The 22,988-nt window shown below is 40.0% G+C and overlaps 2 protein-coding genes across 2 annotated transcripts; both read left to right on the top strand.

The window, feature by feature from the left end:
* The first annotated feature begins 407 nt into the window (after positions 1–407).
* LOC131992567 (cilia- and flagella-associated protein 44) lies at positions 408–14,742 on the top strand. The gene is given in 33 exon segments (XM_059358183.1): positions 408–650; positions 2,392–2,545; positions 2,705–2,867; positions 3,114–3,216; positions 3,303–3,519; positions 3,626–3,740; positions 3,894–4,058; positions 4,372–4,527; positions 4,614–4,661; positions 4,890–4,989; positions 5,097–5,191; positions 5,275–5,484; positions 5,712–5,822; positions 5,913–6,065; positions 6,190–6,405; positions 6,834–6,976; positions 7,094–7,373; positions 7,708–7,763; positions 8,236–8,398; positions 9,055–9,185; positions 9,442–9,650; positions 9,723–9,867; positions 10,029–10,206; positions 10,293–10,534; positions 10,703–10,967; positions 11,087–11,290; positions 11,585–11,987; positions 12,479–12,609; positions 12,766–12,882; positions 13,110–13,311; positions 13,489–13,649; positions 13,890–14,024; positions 14,388–14,742. Coding segments are annotated over 33 exon segments (5,532 nt in total). The 5' UTR covers positions 408–574; the 3' UTR covers positions 14,673–14,742.
* Positions 14,743–15,084: 342 nt separating this feature from the next.
* psmd5 (proteasome 26S subunit, non-ATPase 5) lies at positions 15,085–21,613 on the top strand. The gene is made up of 10 exons (XM_059358645.1): positions 15,085–15,305; positions 16,628–16,772; positions 16,874–16,987; positions 17,068–17,196; positions 17,403–17,512; positions 17,677–17,819; positions 17,906–18,097; positions 18,749–18,858; positions 18,960–19,100; positions 19,854–21,613. The coding sequence occupies exons 1-10, from the start codon at positions 15,133–15,135 to the stop codon at positions 20,109–20,111; spliced, it is 1,515 nt and encodes a 504-aa protein (XP_059214628.1). The 5' UTR covers positions 15,085–15,132; the 3' UTR covers positions 20,112–21,613.
* Positions 21,614–22,988: the final 1,375 nt, after the last annotated feature.

The raw sequence follows: 22,988 nt of genomic DNA, 5'->3' as shown, positions 1-22,988 counted from the left end.
TTGAGTATAAAGTATTAAGTAATTTATGCTGCTTTAGAGAAGAGTGGAAGACCAAAAGTTTATTTATACGGCACATTTCAGCAACAAGGCAATTCAAAGTGCTTTAGTCTTCAAACACCACAGAAAGCGCATAATTAAAGATGCTACTTATACGAATATATTGATTATTAGATAATTTTATTTCTACAATGTACCTGACATGTGCTGTCTTATTTATGCCAAGATGAACCACCTCAAAAGATAAAGATTACTGAAGGCCCAAATATGTTGAGAACTACATTAACCAGAAGGCTTTGCAGGGGAGTGACCGTCCTTGTTGCGTAGCAACGCCTCCAAACTAAAACCGACTGGAGGGTATCTACAGTGCCAAATTCAGAAGGTAGCAGACTTTACAAAGTTAACGTTTTATGGAAACAAAATATAGTTGCTAACGCTATATTTTACTTTGTTTTGACAGTAACTACCTTTTAAGGCTTAAAGGCAGTTTGATCAAGTTGGAAATATCGTTGAAACACATTGCCCTCTTTATTTTACAGATTTAAAAGCAGATGGTTCTTACTACGTCTACGCGAAAATGTCGGAAGAAAACACAACTTCAGCTGGTGAAGTGGCTGAGAGCACACAGGCAGCTTCACAGGAAAACACTGGAGGTAACGTTAACGTTACAGACCATAATCATGTAACGTTTGCTAGCTAACTAATTTACTTAACTATAGTTACGTGAATCCCTGTTAGTGATTGCTAAGGGTGTTCAGATTCGGGTTTTACATTTTTCTTCACCCGAGACCAGTGTTGGAAAAAGTATTCAGCTACCTTACTTAAGTAAAAGTACTAATACAACACCCCAGAATGACTCCACTACAAGTAAAGGTCCTGCATTCAAAAGTAAAAGTACAAAAATCTGGTACTTCTAAATGTACTTAAAGTATCAAAAGTAAAAGTATTTGTGTTTTATATATTCCAAATATATTGTAAGCTTATTGGTATTGATGCATTTATGTAAGCAGCATTTTAATTTTGTAAAGATAGGGCTCATTTTAACTACTTAATATACTTTTTTGAGGTTTAATGAAAAAAAGTCGAATCACTTATGATCACAACCAGTGGTGCGTCGAGTTTTAAACTTAGAGAAGCAGTGTTTTATCATAATATTTTGTACTTCTATGAAATTAGGAAATCATGTTGAGTTGTACTCAAGCATTTTAATACATTTGCATTGAACATCATAGTACATTTTATGCTTACCTCGTTTACTCTTCTATAATCATGTAACTCTTTTATAATCATGTCTTGTACTACTTAATATATATTATACTCATGTTAATATACATTATAATCATATTAGGATGAATGACTTCATGTTATTCTCTGTATAAATGCTGTAATGATGTAATTGTGTAATAATTGTTTGATTTAATGTGGACCCCAGGAAGAATAGTCTTCATCTCTTTGAAGACTAATGGGGATCCAAAGGATAAAATAAAAATAAACAAATAAAAAAACTTATATTAATCATGTTTTTATGTTAAATCTTGACCTGAAAGGTAACTTGGGCTGGCAGGTAACTGTAGTGGAGTAAAATGTACAATGTTTGCCTCAAAATTGAGCGGAGTAGATGAAGTAGTTACATAAAAGTTACAAAATGTATAAAATGGAAATATTCAAGTACCCCAAAATTGTACTTTAGTACAGTACTTGAGTAAATGTACTTAGTTACATTTCACAACTGCTCACGGCCATGCTAACTTTAAAATAGTAAGGGGCACAAACAATGTATAATGTAAATATTTTAATGTAAATGTATAATATAAATGTATAACTTTAACAAACTAGTGCTGAATTAAGTTGAAGGTTCCTTTTAAATATGACATAATTTGTGAATACTGTAAATGAAATGTTTGTAAAAGTGTTCTAAGCATTTAAAGTTGAGCTGTCAGTTGGAGTTTACTCACTGAAAGCAGATGAACTCTCAGTTTAACAAAGAAGAAATGAAAGCAGTGGCACTGTTAGTTGACATACAGTGGTAAAAGCAGTTAGTATGTCATTTGAATAGTAACAGATGAAAGCAGTTGACTTTACAGTTGACATGCAAGTTTTAAAACTAGCTGAAATTATGAAATGACAGTTTAAGTATACTGTAAGCAGTTCAAATATCAATTGACATGAAAGCACTGTCAGTATTTAAACATAATTTGAAGTGTTAAATCTGCAAGTAAAATCAGTGAATCCGCATAATAATAATTGTAAATGAATACCTTGAGGGATGAATGCACAAGTTAAATCAAACTACTGTCAAATGTCTCCTCCTCTTCTGGTGTTACGTTAAAGTAGTTCTGCATACTACAAGTTTTGTTTAAGGAATTTATCTCTTCAAATGTGTGTCCCTCACAGGATGTGATACTGAACACTCAGTGATGCAGCAGGAGGCTGAAGAGGAATCACAAAAGCAGATAACTGCAGACAAGTACTACAAGTATGAGGAGCTTCACTCCAGACCATTCATAACACCCGACTCTGAAATCCCAGAGAACCTCCTGCACCTCTCGTATCCTTCTTTGAAACATTTTAAACCACATCCCCCTGAATTTTCTCTCATCACTTAGCAAATAAGAATGAAGGGAGAACATAATAAAAGAATCCAAAGTAAATATTGGGTGAAGCTTTCATGAATCTGATCTTGAGCCTTAATCCGCCCTGCATTCAGTCACTCCTTTGGCTATGACAGCGGGCGCAGGGGGAACCTGCAGCTACTGGATGAAAGAACTCTGATCTTTATAGCAGGTAACCTGCTCGTCCTGCTGGATGTTTCCACCAAGGAGCAGACATACCTCCGCTCCTGCAGTGGAGGAGGAATCGGCTCCATTGCGGTAAGTGCCATCAAACTACATATCATGTAAGTTAAGAGCCACTCTGAGGCTCCAGTCTGTCTGTGACTCCAGTCTGTCTGTGACTGAATGCAGGAAATGCAGATAACTTTACATTTACATAACTTTACTTAAGTACAGCTTAGAACTTGTGGTGTTTGAGGAGTTACATTTATACTTTGTATCACAGCTAACCATTTTACAAATCATGCTGTGGTGTGTCTTTTGTGTTTGTGTATGTGTATCAAGGCACACCCTAGCAAAGAGTCCTTTGTTATAGCAGAGAAGGGAAACCATCCCAACATCATAGTATATGAATATCCCTCGTTACAACCATTCTCCATCCTCAGAGGTAAATGGGACTTAGATGAATTTAGTGATACCTTTTTCAAATTTGATATTTCTTTTAATGATCATTTTTAACCTTCATGTTTGTAGGTGGTACAGAGCAGGCGTACAGCTTTGTTGATTTTAACCGTGACGGGAACCTGCTAGCCAGTGTGGGGAGCGCACCTGACTACATGCTGACCCTGTGGGATTGGAGGCAGGAGTTGGTGATGCTGAGTTGCAAGGCCATTTCTCAGGAGGTCTACAGAGTCACCTTTTCCCCATACAACCCGGGGCTGCTCACATCGTCAGGATCTGGACACATCAAGTAATGAATCCTCCTAATACCCTGTAACCCTGACTTCAGACATAAGAAATTGAATAATTCCCTTACATCCCTAAAACATCTTTTTTTTTCTCCCTCTCGCTATTAGGTTCTGGAAAATGGCCAGCACATTCACAGGTCTTAAATTGCAAGGGCTTATGGGACATTTTGGAAAAACTGCAGGGACTGATATTGAGGGCTACGTGGAACTTCCTGATGGAAAGGTCTGTGCCCTGCTATTCTGAGGTTGGGTAACCTCAAACCCATTGGTTTGCAGATGAAGAAGACTTACTTAGTGATTGAGACTATAATAAGTGAGAAGTAGGTTCATTTTCTCATTCAATTAATTCATTGGTTCATTGGTGTCCTTCTGTCAGGTGGTGTCTGGCTCAGACTGGGGCAACTTGCTGCTGTGGGATGGGAATGCCATCAAGGTGGAAATTTGCCGTAAGGGGGGGCGGAACTGCCATGCTGGGATGGTCCAGCCATTTGCCCTAGAAGATGGACAGCTGATGACAATGGGCTCTGATGGAGCAGTCCGGGTAAGATACTTGCAATAAAATAACCGCAAAATGCTTCATTTTTTAGGACAAATATTGTCAAAATCATTTGTTTGACCACTTAAATGACCAATAAACACCTTTAAACGTTAAGTCATTATCTTTCGTTTCTTTCTTTGTATAAACAAATTCCATGAATAATATAGTAAAATGTATAGTTTCATATTTTAAAAAGGTTTTAAGAGTAAATTGATCCATCTTGGCATTCCTGATGAGTCTAATTGAGCATGGGTGATGATTCAGTGATGAGTTTCTGTAATCAGTTTGTTATAATCAGTATGATTGCCATCTGCAGGGCTGGGACTTTGAGAGCATCGACACTGCTGACAGTAGCAGCGACAGCAACAAGTTTGAGCTGGAGCCCATGAATGAGATGGTGGTCGGACACAACGTCTGCCTTTCCTCGATGGTGAAGAGCTCACTGCCTGACTCCTTCATCTGGTTTGCTCAGGTCAGAGAACAAAAGATCAAAGTTCACTAATTAAACTCAATTGAAAAAAAATCCAGATCTGATATCTCCACTATGTGATCTTTTAGGATTCAAGCGGAGCCATTTGGAAAATGGATCTTTCATTTACATACACAGTGAGTTTCTTACACTGAAATTGTGGTAAAATTGAGTTTTATGGAGTGTACATAACACTTTGGTTGTTTACACTTTTTATGATGCAAGGTACATATATAGTATAGTCCTAGTGGAACCCTTTATTGCAAGCCATATTTTGTCATTATATTTGTAACAAATTATTGAAATAACTGCAGTGTGCTTGCTCAGAGAACAATGAAAAGTTGATAAACTCCTTGTGTGTGTAGACTCCAGATCCGGAGTGCCTGTTTTCCTTCCATGCTGGAGCAATCCAGGGGATGGACGTGTCTAGGAAATCTTACCTGATGGCCACAACTGCTCTAGACCGTTAGTGCCACATATTTCCACACCTGTACACATATATTCATGTTTGCAAATACAAAAAGCCACACACATACACCGCAACAGGTACTCTGTCTGGCCCTGCTCTCCAGGTTCAGTCAAAGTTTTTGATTTCCTGGCAAAACGAGAGCTGACCACCAGCCGCTTCAATCAGGGAGGAACTGCTCTCGGCTGGGCTCCACCTTTGGTAAGAAGGCCAATTGAAATTATCATTCACATGATTTGTACTGAGAGAAAACGGACTTCTGAGGCTCTGGTATTTGTCTTTAGGTGAACCAGAGTGGAAGTTTACTGGTGACGGGCTTTGAGGACGGGGTGGTCCGGTTACTGGAGCTGTACAACCCTCAGAGGCTGCATGTGGTCACCGGGCGCAGTCCCAAAGGAGACGCCAAGCTGCGGCTCAAACAGGCCTTTAAACCCCATAATGCCCCTGTAACTGCTGTAGCATATGAGCGAAATGGAGATATCCTAGCCACAGGGGTAAGAGGCTTTTGAGTGTGTTTGTCACTGTGAGAGCCACAGGAAATGGCAGTTTTTTGAAATGCTTGTTTATTTTAACAAAGCACAATTGCAATTGTGCTTCTTTTATTCATGAAATTATTAGTCAAGTTTAATATTATGAGATGAGGTTTATGTTGCAAGCTTGGTTTCTGCAGCAGTTTATTAACCCATAGTTTTGGTGTTCAATCTTGCATTTCTGACCTCAGAGCTCAGACAGCACTGTGTTCTTCTTCTCTGTTGGGGACAAGTACAACCCCATCGGCTTTACTACTGTTCCCGGGCCGGTGCAGGCGCTAGAGTGGTCCCCTCATTCCCACGTAAGTCTGGTCTCCAACCCACTTGGATACAAATATCTCTGTGATGGAACATTATTGGTTCAAATTATTTATTTTATTGATTTTATCCAGAGTGAGAACAGGCTGCTCATCCTGTGTCAGACTGGTCACGTGGTCGAGGTGAACAGTCCTGATCCAGAGGCCCAGAGGCCGGCCAAAACCTTCCAGCTTTCTGAACTACCCAGGAGATCTTTCAGGTTTAGAAGCATCAAATCTCGAATCAAGGTCTTGGCTTTTTACATTTTTATTCCATCATACTTTTTATTTAGTTTCTAATCCACATCATAATCACTCCTCTTACCTAGATTCATACAATTTATGTTTGAACTTGTGTGTTTGTGTGTTTCAGAGAGATGCAGAAATAGCAAGACGTCAAGCCGTAAAGGAGAAGAAGAAGAAAGAGAGAGAAGAAAGGTTGAAAGAATCAAAAGAACCAGATGCAGAGCTAGAAGAAGAGGAGGAAGAGGAGGAAGAGGAAGAGTTGCCCTCCATCTACATCCCTGAGCCTCCAAGTCCTCTCTGTTGTGGTTTCTATTCACAGCCTGGCCAGTTCTGGCTGTCCATGGTACACACACACACGCACACACATATACTTCTATACAATAACTTGACATTACAGAAACATGGCCTTTAAACTCTTCCATGGGAGCTTGATGAAAGAAGTAATCTAATGATAGCCCCTAGAATCAGAAGATAAATGTTTACAGTCCTTTGACACCACACACTGCATGATTTTTATCTCCTTACTCACTGCCCAGACTGGAATAAGTCCTACTTGGTCTAATCAGTTGTCACGCCCAACTTTTATTTGTAATCTGCTCCAGAAAAATGTCCAAAAACACAGGTATTGTTTCTAAGCTACAGTATTAAAAAAAGACGCATAGTTAAATACAAACAAGATTAAATCGTAATACCATATCATAGAAATAATCTAAGAGGACAACTGCTTTTTTTGCAAATTTAATTCATTTCTCTCTTTTTTCTCTCCTGCAGGGTGGCTTTGATTCAGGTTTCTTATATCACTGTAGGTTCTCTGAGGACCAGGGTCAGACTCCAGACAAGCAGCTAGATGAGCCCTTTGACTTCTTGCCGGTCCACAACGCAGATGACGATCCCATTCGTTCCATCACCTTCAGGTGAGCGAAGATATACAATCATTGAGATACAATCATTTCTTGGAAAAAGGTAAAAAAATATGATGTCAGAGTATTACCTCTATAACGTTTTTTTATTGGTATTTTGGTGTTTTGTAGCTCCGACAGACAGCTTCTGCTCTGCGGCATGCACTCAGGCTTCATCAGGGTTTACCCTCTGAAGCCTGGTGACCACAGCCTCACCTCCATGCAGGCCTACTGGGCTCTTAGTGTCCATGACAACCAGTACGGACACCTTCGGCACATTCGATGTAGCCACGACGATCACTTTGTGCTGACGGTGGGAGATGACGGCAACATCTTCTCCTTCAGCCTGCTTCCTCCAGACGAGCTACAGAAAGCCCTGCAGAGAAAGAGAGCCAAGGTTCCTTCACCCAGGGTCAGTCCAAATGAACACCTTATACAGTCTGGTTTAATGGATGACATCAAAGTCCTCACTTTGGTCAAAGTCAAAGACTTTAGGGGTCCTTCTGACCTTTCTCCTAACACCACTGTGAGGTTCTCATTTTGTGAATTTATGAGATTTAATGGCCTTAACTTTTAATCTAATGCTTTTGTCAAGTCAAAATTTCTATTTGTCCATTTTAGTTTATGTCCAAATAAAGATTGTTTTTGAGTAAACCCCAAAAATATGGACAGTATGGTGCAGGTTAGTTTTAAGTAGTTTGTATGGAAAAATAACATGTCATCTTGTTCATATTTTATTCCAACAGGTGGGTCTTGAGAATGAGGCATTAGCCCAAGACATTGAAAACCCAGCAGCCTACAGGTGAGCATAAATGACCTGTTTAGAGATAATGTGGCCCTCCAATTTCATTCTTTCATAGGCATGGGACGATATGTACATTTCATGCCTGGTCAAAATAATTTTGATTCTCAGTGTTACCCCAATAATCATCAAAAAGGCACTAAAACATACTGGAATCACTTTTCCTTACATTTTGTTAAGAAACAATATATATGTATCAATATATCAAATCCTAAGCCTGTCAATATGACCTTCAGCCATACTCCCCTTGTGACTATTTAAAATAAATTCGGGAAATCAATAATGGGCTGTACATTAGCAAGATATACATCTCTATTTATTTGTAAAATAGGCTGCATCTTGTTATTTGAACATTGAATAACTGTAGTGCATTTAATTCCTTAGTATGTAGTATTTGGAATCGTGATATTAATCCATACCTATATGTATATATAAGTACTGTCTTGTCTAACTCTAAGCCGACTCCTTCCAGCATAGAGACGGCTAAGCAGAAGCTGGAAAAGGACCGTCTGCGGCGGGAGGCCGAGCTGAAGATTGTGGCGAAGCGGAAGAAGCTGGCTGAGCTCCAGAAGAAGTATAAACAGCTGTTAGATGGCAACCTGAGTCTGCCAGAGCATGTTCGCCTGAAACCTGCGGTACAGACACAGACACACACACACACGCACACACACACACACACACGCACACACACACACACACACACACACACACACACACACACACACACACACACACACTCTCGTACTTCTATCTTTGTGAGGACCCTCATTGGAACAGTGAATTCCCTTGCAAGGTTATAATAGTTTTGAATTTTTCTTTAGTTTTTATTACTTTTAGTTTTTTGTAATGGGGTATTTGTTGGGTGGGAGATTAAAAGAGGTCACAGTAAAAAAATTTGCCTTTATTTCCTTTGTCTGATCCATCTTCATTACGTATGAAAAAAGTTGACAAAGACGAAAACGAAGGACATTTTCAATATAATTTTAGTTAGTTTTAGTTAGTTTTGTAACCACACAATACACTTTCAGTTAGTTAATTAATTATTTTTTTTGAAACATAAACCTAATGTAACCTTTAACCATTAAAACAAAGTCTGAAATCTCAAAAAAGCCTTTAAAGAAGTGAGGACCGGCCGAAATGTCCTCACTTTGCAAAAAGGTCCTCACTCTGTTGGTTCAAAACGTGTTCCGGTCCCCACTATGTAGGAAGTACAAGAACACACACACACACACACCTGGGTTATCTACTGTCATTTGTGTGTGCAGTATGATGTGTATATTTGTGTGTGTAGGAGCTGCAGCTCGACCCTCGGTTCCGAGAGCAGGCAGAGAGAGTGAAGGCCCAGCGGGGGATGGAGGTCAGAAAGCAGATGGGCTGGGAGCTGGAGCGCTCCACCATAGCACTCAGCAAACTGCAGGATGGGTACTGACTACACTTGTCTATGTTATGACTGGTAATTAATAACTGCATATTTCACCTCAGTTAAAAGCGAAACAAAACAGTTTAAATGTTTTCTGGATGGAAATGGAAGAAATTTAAGGATATGGAGCATGTTAAACCATCTTCCCTTCTTCAGAGGACTTTGATATATTCCACTGGACTGGTATCCTTAGAAGTTTTGATTAATTTAGATTTTTTTCCCACAGACAACCCGTCTTTACATTTTTATTTGTTTTAGGTTCAAGGACTCTCTGGGGGCCGACATGGTCACTGTGGTTGCCATCTGCACCAACCACAGAGTCTCCACATACCGCCTGCCGGTGGTCACCAAGCCTTCAACCCAGCGCACGCATCAGAGGGGATCCAGCTCGTCTGACGTAGACGGAGCTGCATCAGAACACAGAAAATCCAGAGTAGAGCCTTCAAAAGACAGCAGTGAATTAGAAGGTAGGAAAGTGTTTTGTGTTTGTTTTGCCTGACTTGAGACTTGCTTGACCTAACACATCATGTTTTTTCCAGAGGAGGAGGTGCTGCGAGCCCCGGTTGCTCGTCCAGCAGGGATAAAGCTCGGCGATCGCCAGGTCGAGAGGCTCAGAAAGGCTGCAGAGAAAGCTGAACAAGCTCGTGCCAAGATAGAGCACAGGAAGCAGGAATGGGCCCAACTGTGAGTGTCACGTCCAACATCATCCACCCAGTCCTCTGGGCTCTAATTAGATTTACATGTCAGGTTTTTTGTGGCCATGGTGTTTCCTGTATTCCTAAAATTCATCAAAAAGGGGAGCTGGGGCACTACTGAAACAAAATGATGGATTATTGGTGTCTCAGTTATGCAGAGAAGCCAGATGAGAACTGCGAGGATCCGCAGGATGTGCAGGCCATCCAAGAAGCCAAAGAAAACATCGGAGACTTAAAACTGAAGTCGGCTAAAGACTTCACAGTACCAAAACACCTGAGGATGAACGCTGAGAGGAAGAGGGCAGAGCTGACAGCCCTGGAGAAAAATGTACACACACACACACACACACACACACACACACACGATAATGCATGCAGAGTAAATTAATTTAATGACCCCGTCCATCCCACCAGATCCGTAAGAGGCAGACGGAGATGAATGGACGGATATTGGCGTTGCGGGACTCCAAGGTTCGCCTGGTGTCTCAGTTGAGGACCCAGGCTCAGCAGGTCAAGAAAGTCCAGCAATGTCTTGCAGCCCATCTCGACCGCCCTCTACCTACCCTGCCGTGCATACTTCCAGAGGAAACCCCAGAGAAGAAGCTGCAGTACAGCCGTGCTACCCTGGAGCGATACGACCGTCTGAGGAAACAGAGGTACAGAAGCCAGGTTTTAGTTTGATCCAAGACCAAGTCTAGACTCAGACAAAAGTAGAAAAAAATTCCACAGCTAAACTAATGACAGAGAAATAGCCCCAGAGAGTTTCTATTAGCTGCTGATTGTACATTTTTACAGGAATATGTCTACTTTTTTATTTTCAAAAGGTTCCACACCATGCATCAGGAGGACCAGGATGGAGCCACACATATATTGGAGCAGCTAGAGAAAGAGATGGAAGTTCAGAAGTGGAAAGAGGAAGAAGAAGAAGAAGAAGAAGAAGAAGAAAGAGAAGAAGAAGAGCAGCGTGGAGAGGAAGGGACTCCGGAGACAGCGGTGGAAGAAGGATCAGAACTGAGCGAGCTGGAGGAGGAGCTCCAGAGAGAGGAGGAGATCAGACTGAAGCATGAGCAGGACTCTCTGCTGGAGCAGGTCTGTTGTTCATTAAATAGTGACTGATCAAATAAAGAGCAATTCATTTAAATGTATAATCATGAAGAAACCTTGAATCTCCTGAACATCTCAGGCTGACAGTGTTTTTCAATCATTAGATGGAGAGTTCGGTGTGTCAGTTTGATGCAGAGCTAATGCTGCTGCGTCACCAGAAGCTGCGTCTGGACTGGGAGCTGAAGATGGCCGACCTCCGTCAGCTGACACTCTACCAGGAGCTGCTGCTCCTCAAAGAGTTTGAAAGGAAGGAGGACAGCCTGCACGAGACGCTCAATGGACGCATTAGGGAGGAGAACAGCATCAAGGTGGGAAAGATTTTATGTGCCAATGGGCTGGTTCATGTGTAAGATCTTTTCATTTGATGTCCTTAAGCAATCATTCTACATGATGTAATATTGCTGATTATTCTCTTAAGTGGGCTGCCAAAACACAAAGGACCAACACTCAGTACTGTGTCTGAACGCAGCCTGTGTAGACACAAATGGAGCACTGAAGCTGCTGCTGTGTGTGTGTTAACGCAGGTGATTTTCTTCCTCACATTACTGGTAATAGATCCTTGTGTACTAATAGGTTCCATCTTCCCCTCTCTCTCCTTACAGTCTAAGCTGGAGGAGTTTAACGAACAGCTGGAACTGAAGCGGGGAAACATAGCCAAGCTGCAGGAGAGAGAGAAGGCTCTGATTGCTGCCTTTCAGGCCTCACTCGGTGAACAAAACAAGTTTGAAGAGTTTCTCACCAAAGTCTTCAAGAAGAAGATCAAACGTGTGAAGAAGAAGGAGACGACGGGAAGTGAAGGTGACCGGAAGAGAAACAAATGGACCTTGTAACAAGTGTAAGGGTTTTGATTGATGCTGTGTGTGTATCAACATCCGTCCTGTGTGTTTGCAGAAGAAGAGGAGGACAGTGATGAAGACTCTGATGATGACGACGACGACTGGGATGATGATGAAGATGACACAGAGGAGGGAGGAGCTGCTCTGGATGACAGTGTTTGCCCTCCAGGTCAGTATCTTGGTGAAAAATAATAATAATTTTTTACTCTTTAAAACTTATGCTAACGCTAAGCCCAGGATTCAACGACAAAATAGATAGCTGAGATTTCGTAAGTGGGGACGACATAGGAGGCCAATGGCTTATTTTAACATTCTATATTACAGACTATGAGAAATCAATAAATATCAGTGCTCTGATGCTCGCTAAGCTATCAATATTCAGTTCAGTAACATTTATTCATACAGAGATAGAGAGATTTATGACAGGGAAGGACAAAAAAGCATAATGTTCACCTAGCAAACTCAAATTGTGAATAAAATCTTGATTTACAGTCACTTTGAAAAGGAGTAGTGCTTTCAGTGGTTTGGTTGTGGCAGGAACACATACAAATATCTGGATATGAAACATTTTACAGTTCTTCAGTGTGCTTCAACATGGTTTAATTTAGGCTTCAACTATGTGTGTGTCTGTGTGTGTCCGTGTGTGTCTGTGTGCGTCAGGCTGTGAGCCAGAGTTGTTTGAGAACACACTGCAGCTGCGTGAGCGTCGGCTGGACCTGGAGGAGCTACTGGTGGAGGAGAAGAGGATTGCTGAAGCTCTTAAGAGGGAGTGCGACACCCTCATCAAGAAGGTTGTAATTTTCTGTCTCCTCATCTCATCCGACGTGTTTACCTGTTACCATGTGCTCTTTTTGTGACTATCATCTTGGTGTGTGTGTGTGTGTGTGTGTGTGTGTGTTTGCGCGCACGTGTGTGTGTGTGTGTGTGTTTTCTTCTTGGCTCTGCAGGAAAAAACAGCAAAAAGCAGTCGGAAGGCAGCAGAAGACGACTTGGAGCTGGTCAACAGGGAGAAACAGCAGAAAATGAATGAACTGGATGTGGTGGTTCCTCTCAGACTGCACCAGGTAAACAGACTGTTTTTTATTTTTATTTTAATAAATTATTATTTTTTTAATATTGGTAGACCTACACTTCCAGATGAATAATTTGTGTCTTGTACAAAACCTTTTCGTAAAAGCTTTTAAGTTTATTAGGTACTATAAAAGTTTGACCTCACTTATTAAACTCTCTCATTTTATGATCTCCTATAATTGCTCTTCTTTTCCCTCTACCTTCTTCATTCATCTACCAGATTGAGTATGTCACTAACGGCTCTGTGCCATCTGACCTGAGCTCAGCGTTGGTGCTGGATAGGACGGAGCTGAACAGGCTGGAGGAGCGCATCAAGCAGCTGCAGGTGGAGAAGAGTGAGCAGAGAGATCTATACTGTCAAGCTCGTCAGCAGCACACCAAGCTCCTCCATGACTGCAAGGACATGAAGGCCAACATCCAGGGTAAGACCCACACAGGCCAACACCTGGGCTGAGAGGAGCTCGTGCTCCAGCCTTGTTTAACCTGAAGCCATGGATGATACAATATGTGAAATTCCAACACCACATGAATGATTATTGCGAGCGTCAGGAAGTGAAGTTATTTGATCTGTGTGTGTGTGTGTATGTGTGTTGGTTTAGTGCTGGAGAAGCAGTGCAGTGAGCTGATGTTGCTGAAGTTCGGGAGGCTGGTGGATCTGGAGGCTCTGCAGACGCTGTCGGGGAACAGAATGCTGGAGGAGCTCAAGCAGGAAAAGCTTCTCAGAGAGGCTGCATATGCCAAGGAAATCAAACAGTGGGATGTACGCTGACCTGTGTGTGTGTGTGTGTGTGTGTGTGTCTGTGTGTCTGTGTGTGTGTGCGCTTTGGCAAGTGTGATAAAGTTGTACCTCTGCCTTGTTTTGTTCTGGTCCTCTTCAAACTTAAAGTTGTTTGTTTTTAAACTTTGATTGCTTAGATAGTTTGATCTTTTTCTGAATTTCTTTGTGTGTGTGTGTGTGTGTGTGTGTGTGTGTGTGCGTGTGTGCGCGTGTGATATTCAGGCGAAAGTAGAAGAAGCACGTCAGGCCCTGATGGAGGTGACAAGGTGTAACACAGAGCATCTCCTTTGCATGAAGAACCTCTTAGATGAGAACAGGGAACTGGAACAAAAACTCAACTCAAGGCAGAAGAAAATGGTAACTTTGGGGGCATTTTGTTCATTTTTATGTAATATTAATCAAAGCTGTGATCCACAAAGTTAATATCGTAGTATCAGACTTTCCCCTTCCAGAGCTTTTTTTTCACGTTGATTGAAATAAGCAGCATGCTACAACCTAACCTGTTGCTAAGTTGTTTTTGCTTACGATTAAGCAGAAACATTTAGACATCCAGCAGACGCAGAGCAACATTTTCATCTGAGTCTGTGCCCAGCTGATAAATTTAAGTCCTAACTTTGATTTTGTCTCCACCAACACCTGAGTGAAATGTTAGTCTTTAGCTGCTAATTGTTCATCTGTACATTGCATGCCTTTATAGATTTTCTGTTTGTTTGTATCCAGGGCAGACATTTCCAGGATTACAGGAGACGTGCGGACCAAGAGGAGATTGGAAGGCTCCAGGGTCTAGTGAAAACACAATCGCAGCAGGCTGAGGCCCTCAGGAGAGAGATTTGGCTCCTCTCTCGTAAAGGAGGCCACGTCCTGCCCCCTTGCCAGGCCCCTTTACCCCCTATTGGCACTTTGCCCACGCCAACAGGCAGCATCCACACCAGCAATCAAGGAACAAGGCATCCATCCAATCAGCTTAAAGCACAACACTCTCCCAGCAGACAGGAAGCTAATTAAAACTCCTCTACAGATACTGTAACTGTACTTTTATGAATTGTAGTTATTCTTAAGATTAAAAACCTTCAGTATAAAATGTGTCAGTTCATAATTCAGAAGTTAAATGATGAGTGTGATTTTATTTTTCTGGTCGTGGGAGCAGGATGGGGGTCAGATGTACGCCTACTTGCTTTATGTCAGCAAATTTTACGTATAATAATAATGGCATGGGTGTAAAAATCCTTTTTTTAGTAATTTTGTGTCTTTTTTTTGGTCATTTTGATACTGCCTCCAGCAGCCCCCAGGTAATTTGAGTTTGAGACCCCTGGTTTAAATAAAAGAAGCTATATCAATGAAGTGGAGCGTCCCACTCAGTCCAGCAGGTGGCGGTAATGCGCCATAACGTTAGATGTCAACGGCACGTACACTATGAAGAAGAAGTAGGCAGTTTCATTTGTAGTTTCCAGAAATATTAAAAGTCATGGCGGCTTCCATTGAGAGTTTACTGGAAGAAATCTCCGGTGTTGAAGATCCAATCGAGGAGCTACAGTGTTTAAAAACTGCGTTATTATCGATTCCTGCCAGCGCCTTGAGAGACTCAGTGAGCGGGCAGCGTTTCAATGTGATTTTCTCCCTGTTACACTCAGATGACAGGTTGGTGAAGCACACTGCATCTTTCTCACACTGTTTCACAAACTGCTGAGTCAGATGCCTGTAAGTATGTAGTATTAATGTCACTAACAGGTGCTTGAACTGTAAGTTAGTATACTGGTATGGTTAGGTTAATCATAAGATCGCTAACAAGTGCTTCATTTTACCTGAGCTAGTTGTTAGCAAGCTAACTGGCTACAATGCTACCAATAACAACAGTGACCCTTTTCAGTTGTAAACCTCTGTATTGTGGATTAAAATTGACTGACTTTCATTTACAGGTTGTTTGGGAGGTTTTTTTTATTATTATCTATAACGGAGCATGAATAGTTGCCCTCATTACACACAGTACTTTTAAAGTTATTTTTGGACAGTGTAGATGCACTTTTTGTCCAATATGAAGGCAAAATAGCTGGAAATTATCACTAAAATTCAAGTTCTGTGTGCTCGAGTATAGAGGCAACTATAGCTGAGCGATATTTTGGAGCAAATGCCTTAATATTTATATTGCATCAATATTGTAGAGTTGACTTTCGGTTCTTTCACAAAATATTTACACCATAGACTGAATATTAAGTGTCTAGGAGTTGCACAATGAGATTTTTGATAACTAATCCTCTAATTTATTTATAGATATTTTTTATTTTATCTATTGTTTTTTTGTTTGTTTTTATTTTTTAATTTGACCATTACCTAGTCCTCTTGAGTAAGGTTATGTTTGAATGAATATAGCTGGGATAGGGAGGGGGTTTATAACCATGGTTTTGTATGTGTATTTGAAATCTGAAAATGATAATAATCATCAGTAATAACATGACTACTCCCTGAATTTGGAAACATGCATTTATTAATTAAAATGCACACTCTGGTAACAATGTATTTTCTTTTTTTTAATGACATAAATATGTAAAATAAAATAAATATGCATTTAAATTAAATAATATCAAATAATAAATAAAAGATAAAAATAAGAGGACAAGATTAAGCATATTGTAATGATGCAATACCACCACCACCACCCACTGAAAACAACTTCTCTTCAGTCTATAAAAATATTACAATTAAATTAGACCAAAAATAAACATGTTGTAGTGTATTGGCACAATCTACGGAAAATTTCCTTTAAATTTATATTTAATTATATTCAACATATTCCAGCCCACAATAAGTCAACAATAACTCAGTAAAAAACGGTCCGTTTATAACACAAGACAAATTGAAAGTATCAGTGCAAAGCATAATCAATGGAGCACAAAATTGTACTTGAGATTAAAATTATTTTAGTCACCCAGCTTTAACGTTACTTCTGTGGGCTGTGTTTTCAGGGAGCAGGTTGAGCTGTGTGTGGACATCCTTGAAAGCATCTTAGTGGCCCTCAGCCCCCTGTCCCTGGCCCAGAACTACAGAGTGGAGCTGCAGGGGGGTCTGAGTCATCCTAATGAAGCAGTGAAGATACTGGCCTTGATGCAGGTCAGCCACACACACACACACACACACACACACACACACACACACACACAAAACTGCCTTTAAACCTGTGACCTTGTCAATGTGTGATGTTTTTCTGTTAGATTGGTAGAATTGTAGAGAACCCCGACGCTGCCACAGAAATCCTTAACAACCATGACATTCTTGGAGCAGTGGTCCGCTGCATCGGAGAAGAGAAGCTGGCTGTGGCAAAGCAGGTGATGACTAAAGCGCTGAGATGTCCTGAGTTAGAGTTTAATGAACCCGCAGTGGGTGCAGTAATTGTTTTGTTTCTTAGGCCATCCAGTCCCTGTCCAAACTGAGTCACTCCAAGCTGGGCTTAGACAAATTGTTCCAGAGCGACCTGCTGAAAGTCATGAAGGATGTGATGGCCACAAGTGACATTGTCAGATACAGAATATATGAGGTACGTTTAACTGTGGGTCACTTTGGGTTACTTTGTGGCTGATGATGCAAAAGTGTCAACTTGAGTAGAAAAAATGACTAATCATAACAAGAAATCATGCCAGAATGTGGGCATTTAGACTGATTTAAGTTTGTCAGTAATGCATATTAATATACATGCATAAAACAATCCTAATATTGTTTCCCTAATTAAGATTTTTCTTACAGCTGGTGGTGGAAATCTCGTCTGTATCTCCCATTTCCCTCGGTTACTGTGCCAACAGCAGCTTAATCTCTCAGCTGCTTGGAGAACTCACAGGAGATGATGTATTAATCAGGTAATACGATTCATTTCATAGATACAAAGATGGTAATTTTTAAAAAGTATGAAAAATTATAATTTAGGTACTGCGACTAGAGAGAGACTGACTGTCTTTCCTTTTTTATTATTCTGTCATTCATGTGATTATAACAGTTTGTCTCTGTTGTGGTTTTCCTCCAGAGCCACAGCCATTGAGATGGTGACCAGTCTAGCTCAGAGTCAGCATGGCCGGCAGTATTTGTCCCAGCAGGGTATAATGGACAAGATCTCCAACATGATCAGAGGAGCAGAGACCGACCCTTTCTCCTCCCTCTACCTTCCTGGTGAGTCTGTGATCCAAGAAAATACAAAAATATTATGTTTAGGTGGCATGATTCAGCCCTTTACAGTGTGAATATTCCTCCTGTAGGTTTGGTGAAGTTCTTTGGAAACCTGGCCATCATGGACAGCCCACAGCAGGTTTGTGAAACCTATCCGATCTTCCAGAGCAAGGTGTTTGAGATGGCTCTGGACCCAGACCCTGCAATGACTGGCGTGGCTCTGGACACTTTGGGTCTACTTGGATCTACTGTGGAGGGGAAGCAGGTCCTTCAGAAAACAGGTCAGTTCTTCTTTATTATCAGACTATCAGACCGGACCCATTTTAAAACGCGAGGTGACTGCTCTTTCCAGGCCAGTGCCCCTCGCCTCTGGAATGCACTTCCACTGACCTTACGCAGCATAGAGTCCACTGACAGTTTTAAGAGAAAACTTAAAACAAAGCTCTTTAGGCAGGCTTTCCCCTGATGTTGATGTTTTCCCAGGCATATGTGAAGTTACCTGTTGTTGTGCTATTGTGTGTTTTTTTCTGTTAACTCTATATTTTACTGCATTTTATCCCTGATGTAAAGCACTTTGTGATTGTATCTATGAAAAGTGCTCTATAAGTACATTTTACTTACTTACTTACTAATTCCATTAGAAAATTATGCAACAAAAAGAAGGTCCACTTTTTTTTATAAAGAGAAAGTTATACCTGTGTTTCCACAGGGTGTCCTACAACACTAAAACTAGCATTTGACAGACGGATTTTACTTCATCAAAGGCCTGAGAGGAATCAAGAGTACAATACAGAGGACATTTTATTTCTATACATCAAGCAGCTTCTTATTTTTCCTTAGTTCTCAGTTTTATTTTGATAAAAGTCACCAAAGGAGTACTGGTCCCTGTCTGATATTTACATCTTTATAACTGCTTCTCTGTGTGTCTTCAGGAGAAAAGTTCAAGGCTGTGTTGTTAAAAATGAGCCAGCTTGCCAGTTCTGGAGCCACGGAGCTCAGAGTGCGCAGCTTGGACGCCATAACACAACTTCTCACTCTGCAGGTATGTGTGGGCACACAAGAGGAATATTCATCGCAATAAATATCTTTACATGCCTTTTTCAAAGGTTTATCATTTTCTGAATCTATAATGATTTATTGCAGCCAGAGCAGCAGACGGAAGACCTCTTGGCCCTGACAGAGTCCTGGTTCCTCCTTTTGTCTAAGCAGCCCATGGACATGATCTGCAACATCAGCACCCAGCCGTTCCCAGAGCTGCACTGTGGGGCTCTGCGGATATTCACTGTGAGTGCTCAGCTGTTTTGGGGTTTTTTTTGTGGAACTTTTTATGTATTTAGGACAAAGTATAATGACTGTACATATAAGACATTTTATGGGGAGATGCTTATAATGATAAAACATTTGTTTAGACTTGTGATTCTTTCATAATCCTATTCGACTAATAAATAGGTAGTATATGTATATACATGTAAAAATAATAATAATAAGAGAAGAAAAAATAAATAAAAACAGGAATAATAAAATAATAATAATTTTAAAAAGCCCTAGACACGAGACTTTAAAATACAGCTTATGTAAATATCTTTACACATATAAAAACAATAATAAAGACAAGAATAAATAAATAGAATACGATAATAATAGCAGTAAGAGAGGAAAAAAAGATTAAAAACGGAAATGATAATAATAATACAAAAAGAAGGGAAAAAAAGGAAGTGTTGCGATTCCTGAGCCCTAGATGCCTCCTTTTCTCCTATTTAACATTAGACTACTAATTACGTAGTATCTGTAAATAGGTATACACATATACAATTAAAAAAACATTAAAATGAATAAGATAACAGAATAAAAAAAAAAAAAAATGGGGATAATAATAATAAAAAAGGAATAATAAAAAAGCAGGTGTCTAGCTGTTTCTGACTACAATTCTTCTCTTCTCATGTTGCTGAGAGATTATGTCTTTTTTTTTTTTGCACAAAAGCATATTGCCATCAACATTTCTCCAGTAATAATTTAATATCGGTGTGTGTTTTCCAGGCCGTTGCCACTCAGCCGTGGGGTCAGAAGTTAATGATCAGCACTCCCAGTTTCATGGAATTCGTTTTGGATCGTTCAACGGGTCAGACAAAGGAGGCTAAAGATGCTAAATTTGAACTGGTGGGGGCACTCGTGAGTTCATCCACAGCCGCAGAGATTCTGGGCAGCCAGCATTACATCCGTCTGAAGACGTACATCAGAGAGGGACCATACTATGTTTCAGCTGTAGCCGTCGTTGGCACAGAAGGAGCAGACTGATTCAAACAAACATACACTACAAGGGTTTCTGGTTTTTGCTTAAGTAATGGGTAAGTGCCTGAATAACAACTGTGGGATAACAGATTATACTCTGGTATAATAAACTCTTCCTGATAAATACATAAACAGTTCTAACAAATCAGGATGTGGTGCTCGGCTGATTGGAAGCTAAGTTTTCAAAATAAATTGACAAAAATAAATGTTCTACTGCATCAAGAAACAACTGGTAAAGGGTGGTTGCGGTACTTTGGAGGTATTTAGAAAACAAAGGAGTAATTTGTAATAAGAAAATTGTTGTTATTTGAGCCTGCATTTTGTTTAGATTCTTTACACACATGAATATATTTATCTGGCTTTTCTTTGAGGACATTCAACATCTGATCAGTCATTTTTCTTTATTTTACATTTTGAGCAAATCTCGTGTTGTGAATACATGTTTCCTCTTATTAAAGGGCAGTAATGGGAATGCAAGGTTTAAGCTTTTACTACTGCAAATGTAGAAATGGCCTTTGAAAAAGGTATTTTAGAAGACAGTAGTAAGTTCTATATTTTTTCGGTGCTTCACCATATCAGAGAGTAAAAGTTACGTAGGATATCTCTGAATCTGCCGCTCCAGTTTGTTATTGAACAGTTGAAGCTCCCTTAAAATGATTACACAACAAGAAGTCAGCAATGACTTAATGACTGTATGGATTGTTTACCAAGTACTTAAGCAGTAATTAGAGAGGCTTACAGGATGTAAAATGTACCCTAAAATGTTTACCATTCAGGCACTTATACAAAACCACATCATCATTTCCAGTATCTTTTAAAACTCTTTGATCTCCCATTCTCCAAATCTTTCAGACATTGATCTATTTTTTGTGTCAGATATTTTTGTTTACAAAATGGAAGCTTTTTTTGTATTAAAGAGGATGCAGTCTGAAAACAGATGTTTCTTTACTTTTCATACTTTGCACGTCTATTGTAGCACAATATCACACCCAGAAATGTGATTTTTGAAATTTCAAACACCCCTTCAAGGTTTTTTAACAACGGCAATTAATCTTTTTGTGGCACTGGACAAAAAAAATGTTTTATGCTGATTTAGGAAGTTAAAGGCAGAATTTTTTTTTAAGTAAAAAGGTACAGAAATATTATCCGTAAGACTAAAGTACCACACTGGGCTCAACTTAAACCATTTATGTGGTGCATTCACTTTGTTTTAAATGTTGGTGTACAGAAAAACCAGTAAGTAGTCATCCCCCTTCACTTTATGTTTTAAAAGATTGGTTTAAGTTCATTGCTTCCCCTTCATATACATTTAAAACCCTAGAATTTCAAAAGCAAAAAACAGGATTAGTTGGGTTTTTTTTGCAGATTTATTCAAGAGAAAATTACATTGACATAAGTATTCAGGCTTTCAGTACAGTTCAGTCTCAAGTCTTCTTGCACATGACAAGATGAGCTCTGGATTTAGGGATTTTCTGCAGATCCTGCAGGCTCTGGCTGAGCTACTCAAGAGCTGTTCTTAAGCCACTCCTGTGCCATTTTAGGAGATTCCTGAGTGCTGTGGGCCAGGTTTTCTTTCAGGATATCTCTGTGCTTTGCTCTATTCAGCTCTTCCTCAACCCTGACCCCAGTCCCTGAGTCCCTGAGGGTCATTTAAGGGTTTTTTTTCTGTGAACTTTAAGCAGTTTTCACACTTCTTTCACTGAGAAGAGGCTTCTGTCTAGTCACTCAGCCAAAAAGCCAAGTTTTTCAGTGATGATTGTTCATCTGCAAGTTTCTCCCAATTCTGTAGCTCAGCCAGAGAGCCTGTTCTCTCCACCAGTTGGTCAGTTTGCCAGGCACACAGCCCTAAGAAGAAGCCGTTAAACTTTTCCCATTTAAGGTTTATGCTCTTGAGAAGCTTCAATTGTAGCCGTTCTTTGGACCTGTCCCTTAACATAACCCTCTCTGAGCTCTGCAGGCAGCTCCTTTAACCTCATGACTTATTTTTGCTATGAGGTCAACCTTTAGCTGTAAGATTTTAGGCCCCGTTTACACGAAGGGAAAACGCAGATGTTTCCATGCAGATATTTCTGTGATATGTGTTTCTCCAAATACCCTGCTATGTATAAACGTGGCCTTATATTGACAGGAGGGTGTGCCTCTCCACAGCTTGTCCAATCAGTCAAACTGACAACAGGTGGACTCTAATCATGGGTTAGACATATCTCAGAGATACTCAAGAGGAACTGGAGGCAATTGAGCCAACTTACAAGTGTCATTCAAAGAAAATGATTTGATTTCTGCTGATGTTTCCATTTATTTATTTTTTAATACATTTGCAAACATTTTTAAAACCTTGTTTTTTTATGCACTTTTCATTTTTTTCTCATACTCTGCTTCCATAACATGTCTCCTTTTAGAGTAGTGGAAAGAAAACATCCAAAATACACATTTAGGTGTTTATTTTAATACACTTTGTCCCTTTGCATCTGTAGAGTTCTCCTTAATGCACCAGATTTAACAATAGATAATGCATCAATTGCCCATTTTAACACAACTTTTTAGAACACTGGTAATGCAAAAAGTAAATGTTTTCAGGTAAATAATTGACTGCAAAAGTTTCATGACTACCATTGTTACTATGCATATCTTTAAAGGCTTTTTTTCACACTCTGAGCTAGAAATCTGCACTTCAACAGCACTTACATTCACCAAGCTTTCCAATTTCATTCCCATATTTTTTCTCTGCAGAGGGCTGTGCTCATTTGTCATTCATAGCCTGATTTATGTAACATTTTATTCATAAAAACATGCCTGAAAATTGATTTTTTTTTTCTTTCTTCAGGGCTATTGACAGTATTTGTGATTCATGGAGTGACAGGAAAAATAGATGCCTTTGATTGT

The sequence above is a fragment of the Centropristis striata genome, chromosome 19, assembly GCF_030273125.1.
Source record: "Centropristis striata isolate RG_2023a ecotype Rhode Island chromosome 19, C.striata_1.0, whole genome shotgun sequence".
In the NCBI taxonomy this organism is placed as follows: Eukaryota; Metazoa; Chordata; class Actinopteri; order Perciformes; family Serranidae; genus Centropristis; species Centropristis striata.
Note: the sequence above shows the minus strand (reverse complement) of the source record. Positions and strands in the feature narration are given on the sequence as shown.

Coding starts and splice junctions, on each gene's coding strand:
- psmd5 (XM_059358645.1), top strand. CDS start 15,133: ATGGCGGCTTCCATTGAGAGTTTACTGGAAGAAATCTCCGGTGTTGAA. Junction 16,988..17,067: donor AGCTGGCTGTGGCAAAGCAG/GTGATGACTAAA, acceptor TTTGTTTCTTAG/GCCATCCAGTCCCTGTCCAA. Junction 17,513..17,676: donor GGAGATGATGTATTAATCAG/GTAATACGATTC, acceptor GTTTTCCTCCAG/AGCCACAGCCATTGAGATGG.